The sequence below is a fragment of the Pristiophorus japonicus genome, chromosome 11, assembly GCF_044704955.1.
Source record: "Pristiophorus japonicus isolate sPriJap1 chromosome 11, sPriJap1.hap1, whole genome shotgun sequence".
Classification (NCBI taxonomy): Eukaryota; Metazoa; Chordata; class Chondrichthyes; family Pristiophoridae; genus Pristiophorus; species Pristiophorus japonicus.
Window position 1 is genome coordinate 86,357,976 of NC_091987.1, and position 21,525 is coordinate 86,379,500.

Genomic DNA, 21,525 nt, shown 5'->3' on the forward strand with positions numbered 1-21,525 from the left:
GCTCTTTCTGATTGCTTTTATTTTCCTTGCTGCACCCTTCCGAGTTTAAATGACTCTTCATTTCCCTATTTATATGTTTGGCCAGTACGTTAGCACCCTTCCTGTTCAAGTTTTTAAAAACGTATTCGTTGATGGGATGTGGACGTTACGATCAACACTGGCATTTATTGCCCATCCACTATTTGCCTTCGAGAAGGTGGTGGTGAGCCGCCATTTCAGAGGGGAATTAAGAGTCAACCACATTGCTATGGGTCTGGAGTCGCATACAGGCCAGCATGGAAAGGATGGCAGATTTCCTTCCCTAAAGGACATTAGTGAACCAGATGGATTTATTATGACAATCCAGTAGTTTCATGGTCACTATTATTGATACTAGCATTTTTTAAATTCCAGATTTATTTAATTAACTGAATTTAAACACCTCAGATTATAAGAACATAAGAAATAGGAGCAGGAGTAGGTCATACGGCCCTCAAGCCTGCTCCGCCATTTAATACGATCTTGGCTGATCCGATCATGGACTCACGTCCACTTCCCTGCCCGTTCCCCATAACCCCATATTCCCATATCGGTTAAGAAACTGTCTATCTCTGTCTTAAATTTATTCAATGTCCTAGCTTCCACAGCTCTCTGAGGCAGCGAATTCCACAGATTTACAATCCTCTGAGAAAAGAAATTTCTCCTCATCTCAGTTTTAAATGGGCGACCCCTTATTCTAAGATTATGCCCCCCAGTTCTAGTCTCCCCCATCAGTGGAAACATTCTCTCTGCATCCACCCTGTCAAGCCCCCTCATAATCTTATACATTTCGATAAGATCATTTCTCAATCTTCTGAATTCCAATGAGTAGAGGATCAACCTACTCAACCTTTCCTCATTGGTCAAACCCCCTCATCTCCAGAATCAACCTTCTCTGAACTGCCTCCAAAGCAAGTATATCCTTTCGTAAATATGGAAACCAAAACTGCACGCAGTATTCCAGGTGTGGCCTCACCAATACCCTGTATAACTGTAGCAAGGCTTCCCTGCTTTTATACTCCATGCCCTTTGCAATAAAGGCCAAGATTCCATTGGCCTTCCTGATCACGTGCTGTACCTGCATACTAACCTTTTGTGTTTCATGCACAAGTACCCCCAGGTCCCACTGTACTGCAGCACTTTGCAATCTTTCTCCAGTTAAATAATAACTTGCTCTTTGATTTTTTTCTGCCAAAGTGCATGACCTTACACTTTCTAACATTATACTCCATCTGCCAAATTTTTGCCTACTCACTTAGCCTTTCTATGTCCTTTTGCAGATTTTTTGTGTCCTCCTCACATATTGCTTTTCCTCCCATCTTTGTATCATCAGCAAACGTTACACTTGGTCCCTTCTTCCAAGTCATTAATATAGATTGTAAATAGTTGGGGTCCCAGCACTGATCCCTGCAGCACCCCACTAGTTACTGGTTGCCAACCCGAGAATGAACCATTTATCCCGACTCTCTGTTTTCTGTTTGTTAGCCAATCCTCTATCCATGCTAATATATTACCCCCAACCCCGTGAACTTTTATCTTGTGCAGTAACATTTTATGTGGCACCTTGTCAAATGCCTTCTGGAAGTCCAAATACACCACATCCACTGGTTCCCCTTTATCCACCCTGTTCGTTACATCCTCAAAGAATTCCAGCAAGTTTGTCAAACACGACTTCCCCTTCATAAATCCACGCTGACTCTGCCTGACCGAATTATGCTTTCCCAAATGCACTGCTACTACTTCTTTAATAATGGACTCCCAACATTTTCCCAACCACACATGTTAGGCTAACTGGTCTATAGTTTCCTGCTTTTTGTCTGCCTCCTTTTTTAGCTTGGGGCATTACATTTGCAGTTTTCCAATCTGCTGGGACCTCCCCAGAATCCAGGGAATTTTGGTAAATTACAACCAGTGCATCCACAATCCCTGCCATTACTTCTCTTATGACCCTAGGATGCAAGCCATAAGGTCCAGGGGATTTATCTGCCGTTAGTCCCATCATCTTACTGAGTACCACCTCTTACGATTCCATCTTCCCCAGAACCAATCTTGCTTCAGTTGGTTGCAGAAAAAAACACTTCAAAAACGTTTTTATAACTGCCTTAAGTAAATTCAAGATACGGTTATAAAATGAATCATGGTATAAAGATGTTCACACTGTGCAGAACACAATTTTCAGACACAAGTTAATGACTCACTGTAACTTGCAACAGTTATTGTACTAAGGTAGAAAGCATACTCCCAATTTACTTGGCTTTATTTTGCATTATTGAATGTTGCATTTATTTAAAAAAAATATTCAAAATAGTCTGTTAGTACCAGAACCTATAATATGCAGTTAGATGATCACTTAAAAACTGGGTATTACTATTATCACAATGAATGTATTATGTAATGTTTTTGCACAGTTAATTACATTCAACTTAATCTGTTCCAGTGGAGTGCAGCCTGAGAAGAGATCAGAATGTTGTATTCAGAGGCAGAATGAAAATTTAACGAGACCAAAGGAAAATAGTACATCACCTGTAAGAAATTCTGAGAAAGAGTCTAAAGGTGTGTGGAATTATATTATCCAATATGTTGATGCACTAATTCCAAGATTTGTATTGCATTCATGTTGAGAAAATAACTTTGCAAGAAATGTTCGAAACAGCAAAATCTGCTGCCTGCCCCATCATGCTATAAATTAGTATAGACTTGAACATTAATAATTTGGGAAGGATCTACACATGACCGATATAGAAATTGCAATTTTTTTTGATCAGTTGGTTATCTGACACACATGGAATTTAAACCCCTTAATCTCATAGCTTCCAACTTCATGATTGATTACGTTGAAGGTATTGTAAAAATTGATAGAAATGTCATTGGATTTCCCCTGAATCTATGGGCTCAATTTTCCCCAAAGCTGTTTTTTGGCATACTTGAAGAGTTACGCTCATTTGTGGGGGCCCAAGTACGGCAAAAAAAATCTTCCAAGTTTCCCCGTTTGATTTCTTCATTTTGGCGCCGCCAAGCCAGTCGTTTAGTTTTGGGGGTGGAGCTTTGATCTGTGCCAAAAAGATCAGGTTGCCATAGTAACCAGTGACACAATGTGGGCTGAGGCTGGAAAGTGACAGTTACAGCCAGCTCCCAGCAACCAAGCACATTATAGCAACTTACTGAGCACAAGCACATTACAGCAACTTACCAAGCACATTAAACATTGCAGCAACTTACCTCCATTAAATTATTAAAGGCCCCCCCCCTTCCCCCCCATGTCCGTGCCAGTCCCCGCACCGATCTCAGGCCGAATAGCCTCCTCCCTCCCAGTCCCTGCACCTATGGCCAAATGGATTCCCGGTCCCCACACCTATCCCAGGCTGAATGGCCTCCTCCCTTCCAGTCCCTGCACCTATCCCAGGCCGAATGGCCTCCCCTCTCCCGGTCCCCGCACCTATCCCTGGCCGAATGGCCTCCCCTCTCCCGATCCCCGCATCTATCCCAGGTCAAACGGCCTCCCAGTCCCTGCATCTAACAATACCTAAAAGGCTCCTCCCCCTCCCCCCCCCCCACCTCTCCTGCTGCTGCTGTCCGGGCATCTGCTGCGCTGATTTACTTATCTGCGCCGATTTTCTTAACTCGCCCAAAGGTTTTTCTAAAGAGGCCACATACGCCGGCCTAAGAAGAACTGGAGTAACTCTCAGCTGGCCAAACTTGCCTAACTGGCCAGAATTGGCACGGGTGGCAGGTTATGCCTCCTTTGACTCAAAAAAAAACTAACCTAAAAAGATCATAACTAACCGTTACGCTGCTGCAAATTGATTGGGGAAATTTGTATTTTTTAAACTTAGGCTAAAAAAAGAGGCGCGCGCCAAAAAAACGGTGCAAATCTCTGGGGAAAATTGAGCCCTTTAATGTTATGTGATCTCTTACAGGGCCACAACCTGTTTGTGTATTCCTCACAAGGAAATTCCAATTTTTTCTAGTGTGGCTAGAGGAGCATTATACCTTAATGACATTTTTTAACTGATATCTATTTTTCCCTCCCTCTTGCCACCATCTGAATTTAGTAACTAGTGCTGGGATATGGTTCAATATGCTTAAGTCAATCTTCTGTTGTCTCATCCAAGTGTTAATTCTGGATTTGTTAGCCTCGATGGTGTCAGTAGGCTATTCAATTATCATAAGGCATAGTACAACAGAGTCTGATTCCACCATGGCCTAATTTCACCTGTGCATTTTCCAACCAGTGTTAGTAGAGTGCACAAATCCTACAACAATTACTTTTTTGCCTCCCTTTCCTATCTGAGTTGCTGATACTAGTTGGAATGAGCCACTATAACCTGGTTGAAATTAGTTAATGGTACAGAACAAGGATGGAATCTGAAAGGTTCCTGGTCTGTATGACTTGAGTACCATATAAGCTAAGTAATAATGGGAAGTCCCCAGCTGAAATTGTCCGTGAAAGTAAAACTGTCATGTTGTCCTCTGAGTTTAAAGATCCACTTAAATTTAATATATCAAATATTGGAGGCATTGTACTATGCAAAATAGCTTCCCAAATAATAAATCCCAACTATAAGTTGTTTAGTGTTGAATCTGCATACTTAAAGCTCAATTCTTTACCCACATCTGGATTGCAAAAATATCTAGAATTTACAAAATAATTTTAATACCACAAATTAAGTGTGAAGATGGAAAAGTGTGATTAAATATCATGTTAAAGAAAATAATTTTCGAAAAGGACATGCACTCTCATATAGCAACAAAAGGCCACCTGTGTTGAGATTACCAATTTGGGAAGGGAGCTAAAAGGAAGAAACCAACTGTTTCTTCTGGGGTTCATAGAAGAAGTAAAAGAGCAGAAGGTTCGAGGGCAACTGCCTTGCTCTACATTAGAATGATAATTAATTATAAATCGAAAACCGATCTCAAAAAACTATGCTAAGTGCAGTTAACGGTAACGTTATTATAAATGCCTCCTATTTAAATAATTTCAAATGTTTTTTCAATATAAAGTACTTAAATCCCACCCCACCCCAACCTGCCCATCCCTATTATTTTAAAACTCATGGGGGCCGAACTTCAGCGTCCCGGGAGGAAAACCGGGGGTTTTCGGCGGCCAATCGGCAAAATGGATTGGCCGACACGTTCTAGTCCATTGGCTCCACCCCCCCCCCGGCCCGATGCATATTCAGAGCGGGAGAGGGGGAGGTTTCAGCAGTGGGCACTTCTGCTGAAATCGGCCGACTTCCACCGCGGTAAGGGGCTTGCGACCGCGGTGATGTCATCAGGGTGCGCACTGCTGCTAAACGGCCACACCACCCATATTGAGATTTAAAAAGGGAGGGGTTTTTTGAACAGTGCCCCCCACCAACGTTTTGGGTCGGTACACTTTGCCGTGATACTTGACACCACTGGAGGAGGACAACAGAGGATTCTCGCTATTACGCTCATAATAAAGGATGAAACTGATTTCTGAAAGCAATGAGTAAGTGTGACCTTAGCTCCTTTAATTAGATTCCAGAGTGCAGGTACCGTGTGGGAGGCCTGCTTATATTCAGTGCTCCCAAGGGATGCTGGGATCCCTTGTGACTCCAACAGGTAGGCCCTCTGGTGGTGGTGTGATACCGGTTGCCAAGGGTTAAAAACATAACACCCCTGATCGGGTATTTTTGCTGCTAACTTTTGCTCTTGGTTTTTTGTTTTTGTTGAACCTGCTGAGTGCTCTTTATCATTTTTGAAAGAGTTTTCAGGACTTTGAGCTCTGACTGATTAGTGGAGGCCTGTAGGCTTCATTCTGTGCTCCAGAGGCCTGCTTGTCAGGGTGCAGCATTCAAACACTATGGTATCAGTGTTGGTAGGGGAACACCTTGTACACCTTGTAAGACGCAGGCAGCACGCAGGAGACAGCGGCATCATCAACACCGTGCAGAGAGGCAGCGGGCAAGGGAGGCAGCAGCCATGCCTGCCCAACATCCAGAAGGGCCAGCAGATGTGCATAGACCTACACATAGAGAGGGTGTTCAGGAGAGAGATGGCATAAGGAGGAGGGTCAGATACGCTGACTCCTCCACCCACCTCCTCCACCACCACCATATACTGGGCCAGGAGCCTTGCCAGCAACAGCCTGCAGAGGAGGACCAGGGAGATGGCCATCATTCAGCTGCTATGTGAGGTGACCAACACAGCTCAGGGAAGGAGGCACTATCCTCAAAGGGTCTACAGACACTAATTCTCCCTCCTCCAGCTCAGTGATGAGCAATGCCTGCGAAGGCTGAGATTCAGAAAGGAGGTACTAAGGGAGCTCTGCCAAGATCTGGAGCCTCACACAAGGCTCACGACCATCCTGATCATTGAGACCAAGGTCACCATAGCTCTGAACTTCTATGCTATGGGGTCTTGTCAGTCTGTTACTGCAGACATCGGCAACATTTCTCAGTTCTCTGTACATCACTCCATCCGGCAGGTTACCGATGCACAGGGGACTATATCTCATTCCCGATGACGAGGGACAAGCAGGTGGAGTGGCAGGCCGGATTTGCCCGCATTGCAGGGTTCCCGAGGGTGCAGGGTGCGATCGACTACACACACGTTGGACTGAGAGCGCCACAACACCACCCCAAGATCTTTGTCAACCGCAAATGGTTTCACTCCATCAGTGTGCAGCTCGTGTGTGACCACCAGCATCGGATCCTTGCAGCTGATGCGAGGTGCCCAGGAAGCAGCCATGATTCCTTCATTCTGCACCAGTCCAGTGTGCCCACCCTCTTCACCGGCCCAAATCAGGATTGTGGTTGGCTGCTTGGCGACAAGGGATATCCCCTGTCCACCTGGCTGTTCACTCGACTGCGGAACCCCATGACAGCGGCAGAGCATGCGTATAATGACATTCATTCTGGCACCAGGTGCATCATCGAGCACTGCATTAGGATCCTTGAGCAGAGGTTCCGTTGTCTGGACCGCTCTGGTGGTGCCTTGCAGTACTCTGCTGAACGGGTCTCCATAATCGTGGTGGTCTGCTGTATGCTGCACAACCTGGCCTTCATGAGGGGACAGCCACTGGAGGTCGAGCCAGCAGTACCACTTGATAAGCAGGAGGAGGGGGATCCCCGTCCTCACCCAGCCAGGAGGCGTCGTCCCCATTGCAACCTGCAAGGGAGATGCAGCTACGTCTGATAGCTGCTTGATCCAGATAATCACATCCACCCATGACCCTTCAGCTCCCACTTTCCATGGCCATCCCAATGAGTGCCTTCACACAGAATTGCCACTCCCAAATGAAACACCTGATCAGATATATGTGCCAAAAATAAAGATTTATCAAAAGATGCAAGTCCGTGCAAAAACACAACAGAAACAAAAAGACTACCATAAACTAACACAATTTTTTACCCATGTGCATCTCCTTATAACACCTCTTGCGTGTGTCTATCCTAACACTACACCTAAGTGTCTCCCCTGTGGCTGCATCATGGGTCTGGGAAGGCTGCTGTGGTTGTTGTGTGGGAGCTACAGATGTCATTCTCAGACCTTTGGGTCTGGAAGGGCCGGGTGCAGACTGGGCAGCATGCTCCTGGGAGGGTTCAGTCTGGCTTGGATCGGGTGAGGCCATGTGTGGAGGCACTGGTGGAGTGGCAGGTCTGGGGCCAGGAATGTTGTGATCCTGAGAGAGCACATCAGGATCCTGATCTGAGGAGCCTGAGTCACTCACCAGGGGCGGCACACTACCACCACCACCAAGCGGAGGGAGGTCAGGTCGGTGGTGTGGTGTGACACCGGAAGGTCCCCCGTGGCCTGTGGTGGACTCAGCCACGAACGCAACACTGAGATGTCGAGTGGCATGAGAGCAGCCAGAGTCTCAAAGCCAGCAAATATAGCAGCAGTTTGACACTCCATGGCAGCAGTAAGGTGCTCCGTAGCCTGTTGCCCAGAGTGCGTAAGAGCATTCTGAGCTTCCAGGGCCATGGCCATCCTCTCCAATCCAGCACCGATGCACTCGTTCCCTCGCGGCTGTGTTGAAATGGCAGCTGCCACATCACATGCAGGTTGCAGCATCACAGCTGGATCCACATGGTCACTCTGGGAGTCCACCATCGCCTGCACACTGGCAGTGATGGGCTCCATGGTGTGCGCAGAGCTATCGACTATGCAGGAGACTGACTCGTTCACACTCCTGACCACTTCTGACAGCCTCTATGGCACCATGTCAGTGCCCCCAACATCTGGGAAAGCATGGCCTCCACCCTTCTTTCGTATGCCGCTACATCGATGGCATCATCTGAGTCCTCTGGTTCGGATTCGTCCCGCAGAGAGATGACATTTGAGGTTGCCTAATCCCGTCACCATGGTGCAGCTGACTAGGCCCCGGTGCAACACCCAGTGCAGACCCCTGTACCAGACCTCATCTATATCACACCGCGCACTCCCAGTATCTGAGCAGGCATGTGTGGGTGGAAGCAGTGACGCATTGGTGCCATCAGTGTCCTCCTCTTCCTCCTCCGTGGCATCCCCAAAAGTGCTGTGGATGCTCGCTGCAGGGTTTAAACCCTCAATGTCCTCAATGCTGAGACCTGAGATTTCAGGGCTCACGTTGAGAAGAGTGTGATGCAGGCCTCCAGATGCTGTGCGACATCTCTCGTCACTGGCCACTGTGCTCGGTATGCTGCCACTCGGTCTGTCATCTGCAAGCATAAATGGGAGAAGGGCTGTTGTGAAGGGGAGGTGGGGGATTGACACATGGAGCCTACAAATAGCAGACTTCCAAAAGGAAAGGCACAGTAAGCGCTGGCGCATTCAAGTAGAGAGCGCATTCAAGGATGGCCTCACTTACCCATGCTGCCCACATCGGCGTCACCAGTACCGGAGCCAACAGGGGGCGTGTTATCTGCAAGCATAGATGGGAGAAGGGCTGCCGTGAGGGGGAGGTGGGGAAAGAAGGCATGGAGATATAACTAGCAGACTTCCATGAAGGAAAGGAACAGTAAGCGCTGGTGCATGCAAGGAGAGAGCGCATTAAAGGAGGGCCTTCACTTACCCACATTGGCGTCAGCACTACCCTGGTCCACAGAGAACGAACCATGTGCTCCGACCAGCACCTCAGCTTTCTCCTCCAGAGATGTGAGGACCTGCGTGTCTGCCTCGCCATCACCGGTCCTCCTTTGCTCAGCTCTATTGTGAGCCAGTTTGGCCTGCAAAAGAAAGCACGGTTGGTGAGTACCACTGTGATGACGCATCAGAAATGAGTGCACAAGTGTTTGTCCCTGACATGCAGATGAAAGGGAGTCTCCATTGCGAGAACACACACATATATGTATAGAGGCGTGAACAATGAAATGTTGCTTGAGTGACTTAACAGTGAGTATGGGCAATAAGAGAATGTTGAAAGAGAGGCTTGCAGATGCAAGGTCAGCAGTTGCTGGAAGAGGTACTCACTTTCATAAGATGGATTATACTATGGAATCGTTTCCTGCACTGCATGGGAGCCCTCTGATGGAATGGAGGTGCCTGAGACCTCCTTTGCTATCTCCCTCCATGCATTAGGCAAGACCTGCCGAGTTGGGCTCCCCACGTCAGCATACAGCTGTCTCCTCCTGCCCTCTACACCTTGCTTAATGGTCTCCAGCTCTGCATCTGTGAAGCGGCTTGCCTCCTTGCTCCTCTCACACCAGCCATCCTCAAAATAAACTCCTTCTCCTCTCGGGACCTAGCTGCAAACCTTGACCTTTTAAGAAGGCCAAGGAGCAGCTGGCTCATTAGATACACATTGCCAGCATGCTGAATTTCTCCATGGAGATCCTGTTTCAATTAGCACACCCACACCGCTGCAAAATGCACTTTCGAGGCGCGCGTTAACGCAGGAACTCATTCTTTAACTTTTTAGACTGAAAATCATTTGGGGCACTGCCGAAGGTAATGGCCCCAAAAGGTCGGGAGATGCGCCAGCTTTCTTGCACTACTGAATTTCAGCCCCATAATCTTTGTAGTACTTGGCTCATCTTAAAGTTTCTTGGGTTGGATACCTGCTGACCATCAACCAGCAATCGTTATTGCTCACCTGGACTTTCCAAAGGCTTTTGACAAGGTTCCACACAAGAGATTGGTGTGCAAAATTAAAGCACATGGTATTGGGGTATGTATTGACGTGGATAGAGAACTGGTTGGCAGACAGGAAGTAAAGAGTCAGGATAAACGGGTCCTTTTCAGAATGGCAGGGAGTGACTAGTGGGGTGCCGCAGGGCTCAGTGCTGGGACCCCAGCTATTTACAATATACATCAGTGATTTAGATGAAGGAATTGAGTGTAATATCTCCAAGTTTGCAGATGACACTAAGCTGGGTGGCGGTGTGAGCTGTGAGGAGGATGCTAAGAGGCTGCAGGGTGACTTGGACAGGTTAGGTGAGTGGGCAAATGCATGGCAGATGCAGTATAATGTGGATAAATGTGAGGTTATCCACTTTGGTGGCAAAAACATGAAGGCAGAATATTATCTGAATAGCGGCAGGTTAGGAAAAGGGGAGGTGCAACGAGACCTAGGTGTCATGGTACATCAGTCATTGAAGGTTGGCATGCAGGTGCAGCAGGCGGTGAAGAAGGCAAATGGCACGTTGGCCTTCATAGCGAGGGGATTTGAGTCTACGAGCAGGGAGGCCTTGGTGTGGCCTCACCTGGAATATTGTGTTCAATTTTGATCTCCTAATCTGAGGAAGGACGTTCTTGCTATTGAGGGAGTGCAGCGAAGGTTCACCAGACTGATGCCCGGGATGGCAGGACTGACATATGAGGAGAGACTGGATCGACTGGGCCTGTATTCACTGGAGTTTAGAAGAATGAGAGGGGATCTCATAGAAACATATAAAATTCTGATGGGACTGGACAGGTTAGATGCAGGAAGAATGTTCCCGATATTGGGGGAGTCCAGAACCAGGGGTCACAGTCTAAGGATTAGGGGTAAGCCATTTAGGACCGAGATGAAGAGAAACTTCTTCACTGAGTTGTTAACCCTATGAAATTCTCTTCCGCAGAGAGTTGTTGATGCCAGTTCATTAGATATATTCAACAAGGAGTTGGATATGGCCCTTACGGCTAAAGAGATCAAGGGGTATGGAGAGAAAGCAGGAAAGGGGTACGGAGGTGAATGATCAGCTATGATCTTATTGAACGGTGGTGCAGGCTTGAAGGGCTGAATGGTCTACTCCTGCACCAATTTCCTATGTTTCTATCTACAAGGCACAAGTCAGGAGTGTGATGGAATAGTCTCCACTTGCCTGGATGAGTGCAGCTCAAACAACACTCTAGAAGCATCCCATCTATCCCCTTAAACATTCACTCTCTCCATCACTGACGTACCGTAGCTGTAGTATGTGCCATCTACAAGATGCACTGCAGCAACTCGCCAAGGCTTCTTTGGCTTCACCTCCCAAACCTACAACATCTGCCACCCAGAAGGACAAGGGCAGGAGGCGCATGGGAACACCACCACCACCTCCAAGTGCTCTTCCAAGTCACACACCATCCTGACTTGGAAGTATATCGCCGTTCCTTCATCGCTCGGTCAAAATCTTGGAACTCCCTCAACAGCTCTGTGGAAGTACCTTCACCACACAGATTGCAGCGGTTCAAGAAGGCGGCTCACCACCATCTTCTCAATGGCAATTAGAGATGGGCAATAAATATTGGCTTTGCCAGCGACGCCCACATCCCATGAACGAATAAAAAAATGTCAGGCAGTATCTGTGGAGAGAGAAACAGTTAACATTTCAGGTCTAAGACATATGTGTTTGGTTTTTCAACCAACGCAGCTGGTATGTAGCTGGTTTTGATCAGCTATCTTTGACGATATATTGCTACTAGTTCAAATGTATGCAGATGTATAATCTAGAATGCCTGCAGGACTGATGCAATTCATTTATTTCAGCATTTGAAAACATGATGGAATTTTGGTAGTATCAAGTTATATGAAAGTGGCATATGTAGAAAATTGAAACGTGTTGGCTTTTGTTTTCAGCTATTGGTAGAATAGAACAGAGAGAAAAAGGAGACCAGCTGTGTGAACAGAAAAAAATACATGAAAGCCAGTGTGAAACAGACCTCTGTGAAGACACACCAACAGATTCACCTCTTCCAAGCCCCAAGAAAAAAAGATTATGCACTGAACTTCAAGATCATTCTAGCCAAAGAGACATTAATAGTGCTGCATCTTCACAGGTTGGCTCACATGTTTTTAAGTCGTTTTTATGATGGTTATTATTGAAAAATATATACAACTGTGTGGTTTTAAGTAAAACAAGTTAAATTGTTCAATGTATATTAGGAAACTTAATTTGGCTCGGCCAATTTTGTTCAACAAAAACAACTTGCATTTATATATCAACTTTAACCTAGCAAAACATCCCAAGGTATTTCACAGTAGAGAGTCTGACCTGAGCTGGGCTAAAGTTGTGGTTGGTAGGATAAAAGAAAGTTCCTGAATATGATGGCTGAAGATGCTGCCACCAGTGGTAGCGTGAAGCTTGCGAGCAATACACTAATTGGTAGATTTGAGGTTATAAGCCAGGGATGTAGGGTGGAAGGAGTGGGACTGTGGAGGGATTTCAAGACCAGAATGAAGACTTTGAAATTGTTACAGGACAGGGAAAGGAAGCCAGTGGAGCCAAGGATTCAGATTACAAGAGTTTTGTGCAAGATAAAATCCGGACAGCTGAGTTCTAAATGAATTAGAGTTTTTGTAGGGTGGCGTTTAGGACATCAGTGAGCAGCATACTGGGAAAATGGTGAGGTTTTCGGCATTAATGTGGAGGAGGAGACGGGTGATGTATGAGGTGTAAATAGGAGGTTTTGGTGATCGGATATTTATGGGTTTGAAGCACAGCTTAGAGTTGAGCAGGACACTGAGTGTTGTAGCTTTTTGAGCTTGAGTGGGCATCCAGGAAGAGGGTTGGAATTAAGCCAAGGGCATGGAGTTGTTGATGGAGAATGACCAGGATGTCTTCGATCTTACCATTGTTGAGCTGCAAGAAATACTGGTATATCCACAATTTGACAGAAAATTCGCAATAACGTCATGTTCAGTACAGCAACTTGAAAGTAGCTGACCAAAACAGAAAACATTCTGCTCATGAACATTTCCTGTTTGTTTTCTACACGATTGTTTATTTTTAAATGAAAAAATGTTGTCATCTGTTTCTATTACTTTTAAAATGTTTAAATATGCATGTTATGCAGGATATAGGAAGGCGAAGCACTATGATGGGATGATGTGGTGATACCCTTAAAGGACCGCAGAGAGTTGTTGATGCCAGTTCGTTAGATATATTCAAGAGGGAGTTAGATATGGCCCTTATGGCTAAAGGGATCAAGGGGTATAGAGAGAAAGCAGAAAAGGGGTACCGAGGTGAATGATCAGCCATGATCTTATTGAATGGTGGTGCAGGCTCGAAGGGCCGAATGACCTAATCCTGCACCTATTTTCTATGTTTCTATGTTTTCACAAAGACACTGATGACTTCAGTGGTCCCACACATGATTCAAGCAATTACTGCAGTCACATGTGCAGCTTTGTCAGTCTGACAACAGACTTTCCCAACAACCATGGGTGTTGTCAAGTCAGTGAATCTCTAAAGCATGAAGATTAAAGAGGTAGCAGCAGCGGCAGCATGGATATGAAATTAAGGAACAGAAAGTGTAGTGGTGAAGGAATATTTTTCAGACTGAGGGAAGTATACAGTGGTGTTCCCCAGCAGTCGATATAAATATTGTCCAGGACACCCGTACTCTTCTTCGAAATAGGGCCGTGGGATCTTTGACGTCCATCTGAGAGAGCAGATGGGCCTCGGGTTTAACGTCTCATCGGAAAGATGGCACCACTGACAGTGCAGCAGTCCCTCAGCCCTGCACTGTAGTGTCAGCCTAGATTTTTGTGCTCAAATCTCTGGAGTAGGGCATCAACTCAACCTTCTGTGTCAAAGGCGAGGGCGCCATCCATTGAGCCACGGCTGACGCATGTGAATGAATGGGATTTTCATTTGCTGTCTCTAACCAAAGGTGTCAGTGGTGACCAGAATTGGCAGCAAAGTTGGATCCCGTATTTTGAGGTCTGACGGCAAGCAGGCTGAGCTGGTGGCCCATTTGCATAGGACATTGTGCATTTAACATTACTGATCTATTTGGACATTCCCATGGTTGTTGGGAAAGTCTGTTGTCAGACTGACAAAGCTGCAAATGTGACTGCAGTAATTGCTTGAATCATGTGTGGGACCACTGAAGTCATCAGTGTCTTTGTAAAAACATAGAAACATAGAAAATAGTTGCAGGAGTAGGCCATTCAGCCCTTCAAGCCTGCACCACCATTCAATAAGATCATGGCTGATCATTCACCTCAGTACCTCTTTCCTGCTTTCTCTCCAAACCCCTTTAGCCGTAAGGACCATATCTAACTCCCTCTTGAATATAGCTAACGAATTGGCATCAACAACTCTGCGGTAGAGAATTCCACAGGTTAACAACTCGCTGAGTGAAGAAGTTTCTCCTCATCTCGTTCCTAAATGGCTTACCCCTTATCTTTACACTGTGACACCTGGTTCTGGACTTCCCCAACATCTTCCTGCATCTAACCTGTCCAGTATGGTCAGAATTTTATATGTTTCTATGAGATCCACTCTCATTCTTCTAAACTCCAGTGAATACAGGCCCAGTCGATCCAGTCTCTCCTCAAATGTCAGTCCTGCCATCCCGGCAATCATTCTGGTGAACCTTTGCTGCACTCCCTCAATAGCAAGAACGTCCTTCCTCAGATTAGGAGACCAAAACTGAACACAATATTCCAGGTGAGACCTCACCAAGGCCCTGTACAACTGCAGTAAGACCTCCCTGCTCCTATACTCAAACCCCCTAGCTATGAAGGCCAACATGCCATTTGCCGCCTTCACCACCTGCTGTACCTGCATGCTAACTTTCAATGACTGATGTACCATGATACCCAGGTTTCGTAGTACCTCCCCTTCTTCTAATCTGTCACCATTCAGATAATATTCTGCCTCCCTGTTTTTGCCACCAAAGTGGATAACGTTCACATTTATCCACATTATACTGCATCTGCCATGCATTTGCCCACTCACCTAACCTGTCCAAGTCACCTTGCAGCCTCTTGGCATCCTCCACACCGCCACCCAGCTTAGTGTTATCTGCAAACTTGAGATATTACTCTCAATTCCTTCATCTAAATCATTGATATATATTGTAAATAGCTGGGGTCCCAGCATTGAGCCCTGCGGCACTCCACAAGTCACTGCCTGCCATCCTGAAAAGGACCCGTTTATCCCGACTCTCTGCTTCCTGTCTGCCAACCAGTTCTCTATCCATGTCATTACATTACCCCCAATACCATGTGCTTTAATTTTGCACACCAATCTCTTGTGTGGGACCTTGTCAAATGCCTTTTGAAAGCCCAAATACACCACATCCACCAGTTCTCCCTTGTCCACTCTACTAGTTACATCCTCAAAAAATTCTAGAAGATTTATCAAGTATGAATTTCCTTTCATAAATCCATGCTGACTTAGACCTATTCTGTCACTGCTTTCCAAATGCGCTGCTATTTCATCTTTAATAATTGATTCCAACATTTTCCCCACTACCGATGTCAGGCTAACTGGTCTATAATTCCCCATTTTTTTCTCTCCTTTTTTAAAAAGTGGTGTTACATTACCCTCCAGTCCATAAGAACTGATCCAGAGTCGATAGACTGTTGGAAAATGATCACCAATGCATCCACTATTTCTAGGGCCACTTCCTAAAGTACTCTGGGATGCAGACTATCAGGCCCTGGGGATTTATCGGCCTTCATTCCCATCAATTTCCTGAACACAATTTCCTGACTAATAAGGGTTTCCTTCAGTTCCTCCTTCTCGCTAGACCCTCGGTCCCCTAGTATTTCCGGAAATACATTTGTGTCTTCCTTAGTGAAGACAGAACCAAAGTATTTGTTCAGTTGGTCTGCCATTTCTTTGTTCCCCATTATAAATTCACCTGATTCTGACTGCATGGGACCTACGTTTGTCTTCACTAATCTTTTTCTGTTCACATATCTGTAGAAGCTTTTGCAGTCAGTTTTTATGTTCCCAGCAAGCTTCCTCTCATACTCTCTTTCCTCCTGCGTATGAAGTTTCCAATTGTTAGCAAATCTGCCTGCAGTAAAAAGGCGCGCAGTCGTCCCAGCGCCTTTTTGCACATGCGCACCCATAGTCAGGTAGCCTTGAGGAATAGTTCATAGAGTGCATAAGGGATGGGTTCCTTGAGCAGTATGTAACAGAACCAACCAGGGGACAGGCTATCTTAGATCTGGTCCTGTGAAATGAGACAGGATTAATAGACAATCTCCTAGTAAAGGATCCCCTTAGAATGAGTGATCATAGCATAGTTGAATTTCAAATTCAGATGGAGGGTGAGAAAGTTGGATCTTTAACCAGCGTACTAAGCTTAAATAAAGGAGACTATGCAGGTATGAGGGCAGAGTTGGCTAAAGTGGACTGGGAAAATAGATTAAAGTGTAGGATGGTTGATGAACAGTGGTGTACATTAAAGGAAATATTTCACAACTCTCAAGTAAAATATATTCCAGTGAGGGGAAAAGGTGCAGAGAAGTAATAGTCATCTGTGCCTAACTAAAGAAATAAAGGATGGTATACAATTTAAAAACAAGGGCATACAAAGTGGCCAAAACTATTGGGAAACTTTTAAAAGCCAGCAAAGAATGACTTAAAAAAATTATTAAGAAAGAGAAGATAGACTATGAAAGTAAACTAGCACGAAATATAAAAACAGATAGCAACAGTTTCTATAGGTATATAAAAAGGAAAAGAGTGACTAAAGTAAATGTTGGTCCTTTAGCGGACGAGACTGGGGAATTAGTAATGGGGAACATGGAGATGGCAGAAACTCTGAACAAATATTTTATATCAGTCTTTACGGTAGAGGACACGAAGGCTATAGGGGGGGAGGAACTTAACACAATCACTAAGGAGGTAGTACTCAGTAAGATAATGGGACTAAAGGCAGATAAATCCGCTGGACCTGATGGCTTGCATCCTAGGATCTTAAGAGAAGTAGCGGCAGGGATAGTGGATGCATTGGTTGTAATTTACCAAAATTCCCTGGATTCTGTGGCGGTCCCAGCAGATTGGAAAACTGCAAATGTAACACCCGTATTTTTTAAAAAAAAAGGAGGCAGACAAAAAGCAGGAAACTATAGACCAGTTAGCCTAACATCGTGTGGTTAGGAAAATGTTGGAGTTCATTATTAAAGAAGCAGTAGCAGGACATTTGGAAAAACATAATTCGGTCAGGTAGAGTCAGCATGGATTTATGAAGGGGAAGTCATGTTTGACAATTTTGCTGAAATTCTTTGAGGATGTAAGGAACAGGGTGGATAAAGGGGAACCAATGGATGTGGTGTATTTGGACTTCCAGAAGGCATTTTGACAAGGTGCCACATAAAAGGTTACTGTACAAGATAAAAGTTCACAGGTTGGGGGTAATATATTATCATGGATAGAGGATTGGCTAACAAAAAGAAAACAGAACCTCGGGATAAATGGTTCATTCTCGGGTTGGCAATCATTAACTAGTGGGATGCCACAGGGATCAGTGCTGGGACCCCAACTATTTACAATCTATATTAACGACTTGGAAGAAGGGACCGAATGTAACGTAGCCAAGTTTGCTGATGATACAAAGATGGGAGGAAAAGTAATGTGTGAGGAGGACACAAAAAAATCTGCAAAAGGACATAGACAGGCTAAGTGAGTGGGCAAAAATTTGGCAGATGGAGTATAATGTTGGAAAGTGTGAGGTCATGCACTTAGGCAGAAAAAAAATCAAAGAGCAAGTTATTATTTAAATGGAGAAAGATTGCAAAGTGCTGCAGTACAGCGGGAACTGTAGGTACTTGTGCATGAAACACAAAATGTTAGTATGCAGGTACAGCAAGTGATCAGGAAGGCCAATGGAATCTTGGCCTTTATTGCAAAGGGGATGGAGTATATAAGCAGGGAAATCTTGCTACAGTTATACAGGGTATTGGTGAGGCCATACCTGGAATACTGCGTGCAGTTTTGGTTTCCATATTTACGAAAGGATATACTTGCTTTGGAGGCAGTTCAGAGAAGGTTCACTAGGTTGATTCCGGTGATGAGGGGGTTGACCTATGAGGAAAGGTTGAGGAGGTTGGGCCTCTACTCATTGGAATTCAGAAGAATGAGAGGTGATCTTATCGAAACGTATAAGATTATGAGGAGGCTTGACAAGGTGGATGCAGAGAGGATGTTTCCACTGATGGGGGAGACTAGAACTAGGGGGCATAATCTTAGAATACGGGGCCGCCCATTTTAAACTAAGATGAGGAGAAATTTCTTCTCTGAGGGTTGTAAATGCGTGGAATTCGCTGCCTCAGAGAGCTGTGGAAGCTGAGACATTGTCTATTTCTGTCTTAAATTTATTCAGTTTCTTAACCGATAAAGGAATAAGAGGTTATGGGGAGCGGGCAGGGAAGTGGACCTGAGTCCATGATCAGATCAGCCATGATCGTATTAAATGGCGGAGCAGGCTCGAGGGGCCATATGGCCTACTCCTGCTCCTATTTATTATATTCTTAATTCTCTTTTGTGCATGCGCACTGTCACCGAGGTTCGGCCCCGCATGCACAGTACCCCAGAGTTGCGGCTGCAGTGCAGCGTGAGCCACGCTGTATTCAGCTCTGTGGGAGTTCTGGATCCATGCTGGCCGGGGGGAGAGAGAAGATTGGATGGTGGGGGTGGAGGAGGGGTGGTGCGAGAGAGGTGGTCAGGAACTCTGTAGGGATGGCGGGAGAACATGATACAAGTCTAAAGGGGGGAGTAGGGTTGAGAGTGGGCACGTGATCCCAGATGGTAAGACTGATCACGTTCTTCCAACCCCACCCTCTTTACACCTGCACCATGTTCTACCTCTCTCTCTCCCCCCTCCCCAACCTGGTTGATTTCTTTGAAAGCTCGGTGCATGTGTGGCAAGTAACTGGACAAAATCAGAAGTCATGACACTGTCACTATTCACTTCATACCCAATAAACCTGTTAACAATCCGTGACCCACACACAATGCCCCATCTATGGTGTGGGGGGGGGGGGGGGGAGGGATGGTATAGGAGAAGGTCATGAACCCGGGGAGGTGCGGAGAGAAGGACAGGAACTTGGGCTGGAGGGGAGGAAGTCAGGAACTTGGGTGAGGGGGGAAAAGAGGTCAACAACTTGGACTGGAGGGAGAATGTCATGATTTGCGGGGGGCGGGGGGGGGTGGCGGAGAATGTCAGGCACTTGGGCTGTGGTGGAGGAGGTCAGAAACCTGGACGGTGGGGGCAGGAACTTGTTTAGGGGGTGGGAGAAGGTCTTAACCTGTGAGAGTGAGCCCTGTCTGTTCCAATGAGCTCTGTTCTGTCCAGAGTCGGCAGTCAGAATGGTTTGAATTACACTTTGCAAAGTCACATTATGTCGGCAGGGAGGATCTAATTGCTCAGTCCAGAGAAACTGCTTGGTGTGTCTGATACTCTTTGCGGATAAATCAGCAATCAGGACATGTCATCAAGAGAGTCCAATCAGAGCTTTGGGTGCTGCAAATTAACACGTCCGTAAAAAGGGTTTAGCACAATAGATACTGGCACAGTTATTGAATGACTTCTACAAAAGCAACATACTGCCGATACAAGAAATCTGAAATAAAACACACAAAATTCTGGAAACAGTCTTTTGTGGATGGGACATACCTGGGCAGGTTTTCACATGTTGATAAGATGCCAGTGATATAGTTGGAGGTGAGAGGCCAGCTAGTTCTGTGCAAAGGTTTGATACCTAAAGTCAAGATGTTGTCAGAGCTTGTAGCCTTCGCCGTGTTCGGTGCACTCAGCTACTTGGCTTCATATGGAATGACCTGAATTGGACATTTTTGACAGAAGATGTTTGCATATACATTTGCTTTGTCACTTGTACTCATGTGCTGGGCTCTGCTCTGGTTGAGAATGGAGATATTCATTGAGCCTCTTACTGTTAATTGTCTGATGCTCGGCTGGATTCTCCTCTAATTCTGCCTGCCCTCATGACTTCCCTGATTTTAATCGCTCAACCATTGGTGGTCATGCCTTTAGCTGCTTAGGCCCTAAGCTCTGGAATTCCCTCCCGAAACCACTCTGCCTCTCTACCCCTCTTTCCTCCTTTAAAACACTTCTTAAAGTGTACCACTTTAACCTGACTTTTGGTCATCTGCCCTAATTTTTCCTTGTGTGTCAGTTTTATAACCATCCTATGAAGTTAACGACACTATATAATTACAAGTTGTTGTTGGATGTGTTCGAGATGCAGAGCTTTGCTCTGATTTGTTAGACGTGGGAAAGCATAGCTCTGACTATAAGAGATGTAAAGCAACCTGTATTCTTTTGTTCAGTGGTTTTGTTCTTTTATGCACAAGCAGGGGAACACTGAAGTTTATACCCATGCATAAGGAATGCCACATGCTGTCTACCAGTTTAAAAAAACTCTGCCAGATTGATGACAATTTGAGTTAATGCACTAAATATGCACCCTAATTAAGGAGGTTAAATTGGTTAGTTTAATCATGGATTAATTAATGCGCAATGTGTGATTAACAAGCAAATTGCATAACTGAAAAGCTAATAGACAGCTTCTGCAGTTTAACTAATAATCAACTGTATTCTATTTCAGAAAGCTGCTGAGGATTTGCTAACGAAACTGCTTGTGTGTCTAACTTGCAAAGAGCAGACTGAAAATTGCCATTGCTTTAGCAATAATAGGCAAGAAAAAGATCTTCATTTTATGGAGATAACGCAACCCGAATCATGTCTGCAGAAGGAACAGCTTTCTCCCTTGAGTACAAAACAGCAAAGCCCTAACCACAGCGACCAAGAGCTAGTCAATGAGAACCCGTCAACCCCTGATGGAAATATTAATCGGAGGGAATCTCTCCATACTCCAGAGAAAACTGGAGCAGGGTTCCTGGGCTCCCCTACATCGAGCAGCAAGATAAAGCACTTAAAACCAGCAGTGGTTTCAAGTGAACCAAGTGAGTATTCTTTATCTGTTGATGATGCAATATGAGCCTATTTGAACAAAGGTGTCCTTGTTAAATACCTATTGAGTAGCGTTAAGTCTGACAAAATTGGTTGTAAGACAGTTTGAATGAATATAAAATCTGTCAACTCTTTGGTCTATTAATGTTTTGAAAGATTCTGCGAAAATGCATTGACGAGTGTGCCACAAAATGTTTAGTTTTGTGATTAGTACCCAGAATTTGTTGATGCCAATTAAAATGGCCATATTTTAAAACATTTTATCGAATGGATTGGATCGTGATACATTTGTAGACTTTGTTACCAAACAAATAAACTATCCTTTGTCATCATAGATTCTAAGTAAAATTAAATATTGAATTAAAAATAATTTAATTTGAAGAACCTGTTAGCTGCTTCTATGCCTTGTTACAAATT

The 21,525-nt window shown here is 45.2% G+C and overlaps 1 protein-coding gene across 5 annotated transcripts in view; it reads left to right on the forward strand.

Annotated features, from left to right (window-relative positions):
- The window catches only part of LOC139276145 (sentrin-specific protease 7), a 142,324-nt gene that overhangs the window by 67,502 nt on the left and 53,297 nt on the right, over positions 1-21,525 (forward strand). For all 5 annotated transcript variants that reach the window (XM_070893672.1, XM_070893674.1, XM_070893675.1 and 2 more), the window contains 3 exons: positions 2,456-2,571; positions 12,008-12,207; positions 20,744-21,101. In XM_070893672.1, the coding sequence (XP_070749773.1) occupies positions 2,456-2,571; positions 12,008-12,207; positions 20,744-21,101 (674 nt within the window). The remainder of the gene's footprint in view (positions 1-2,455; positions 2,572-12,007; positions 12,208-20,743; positions 21,102-21,525) is intronic.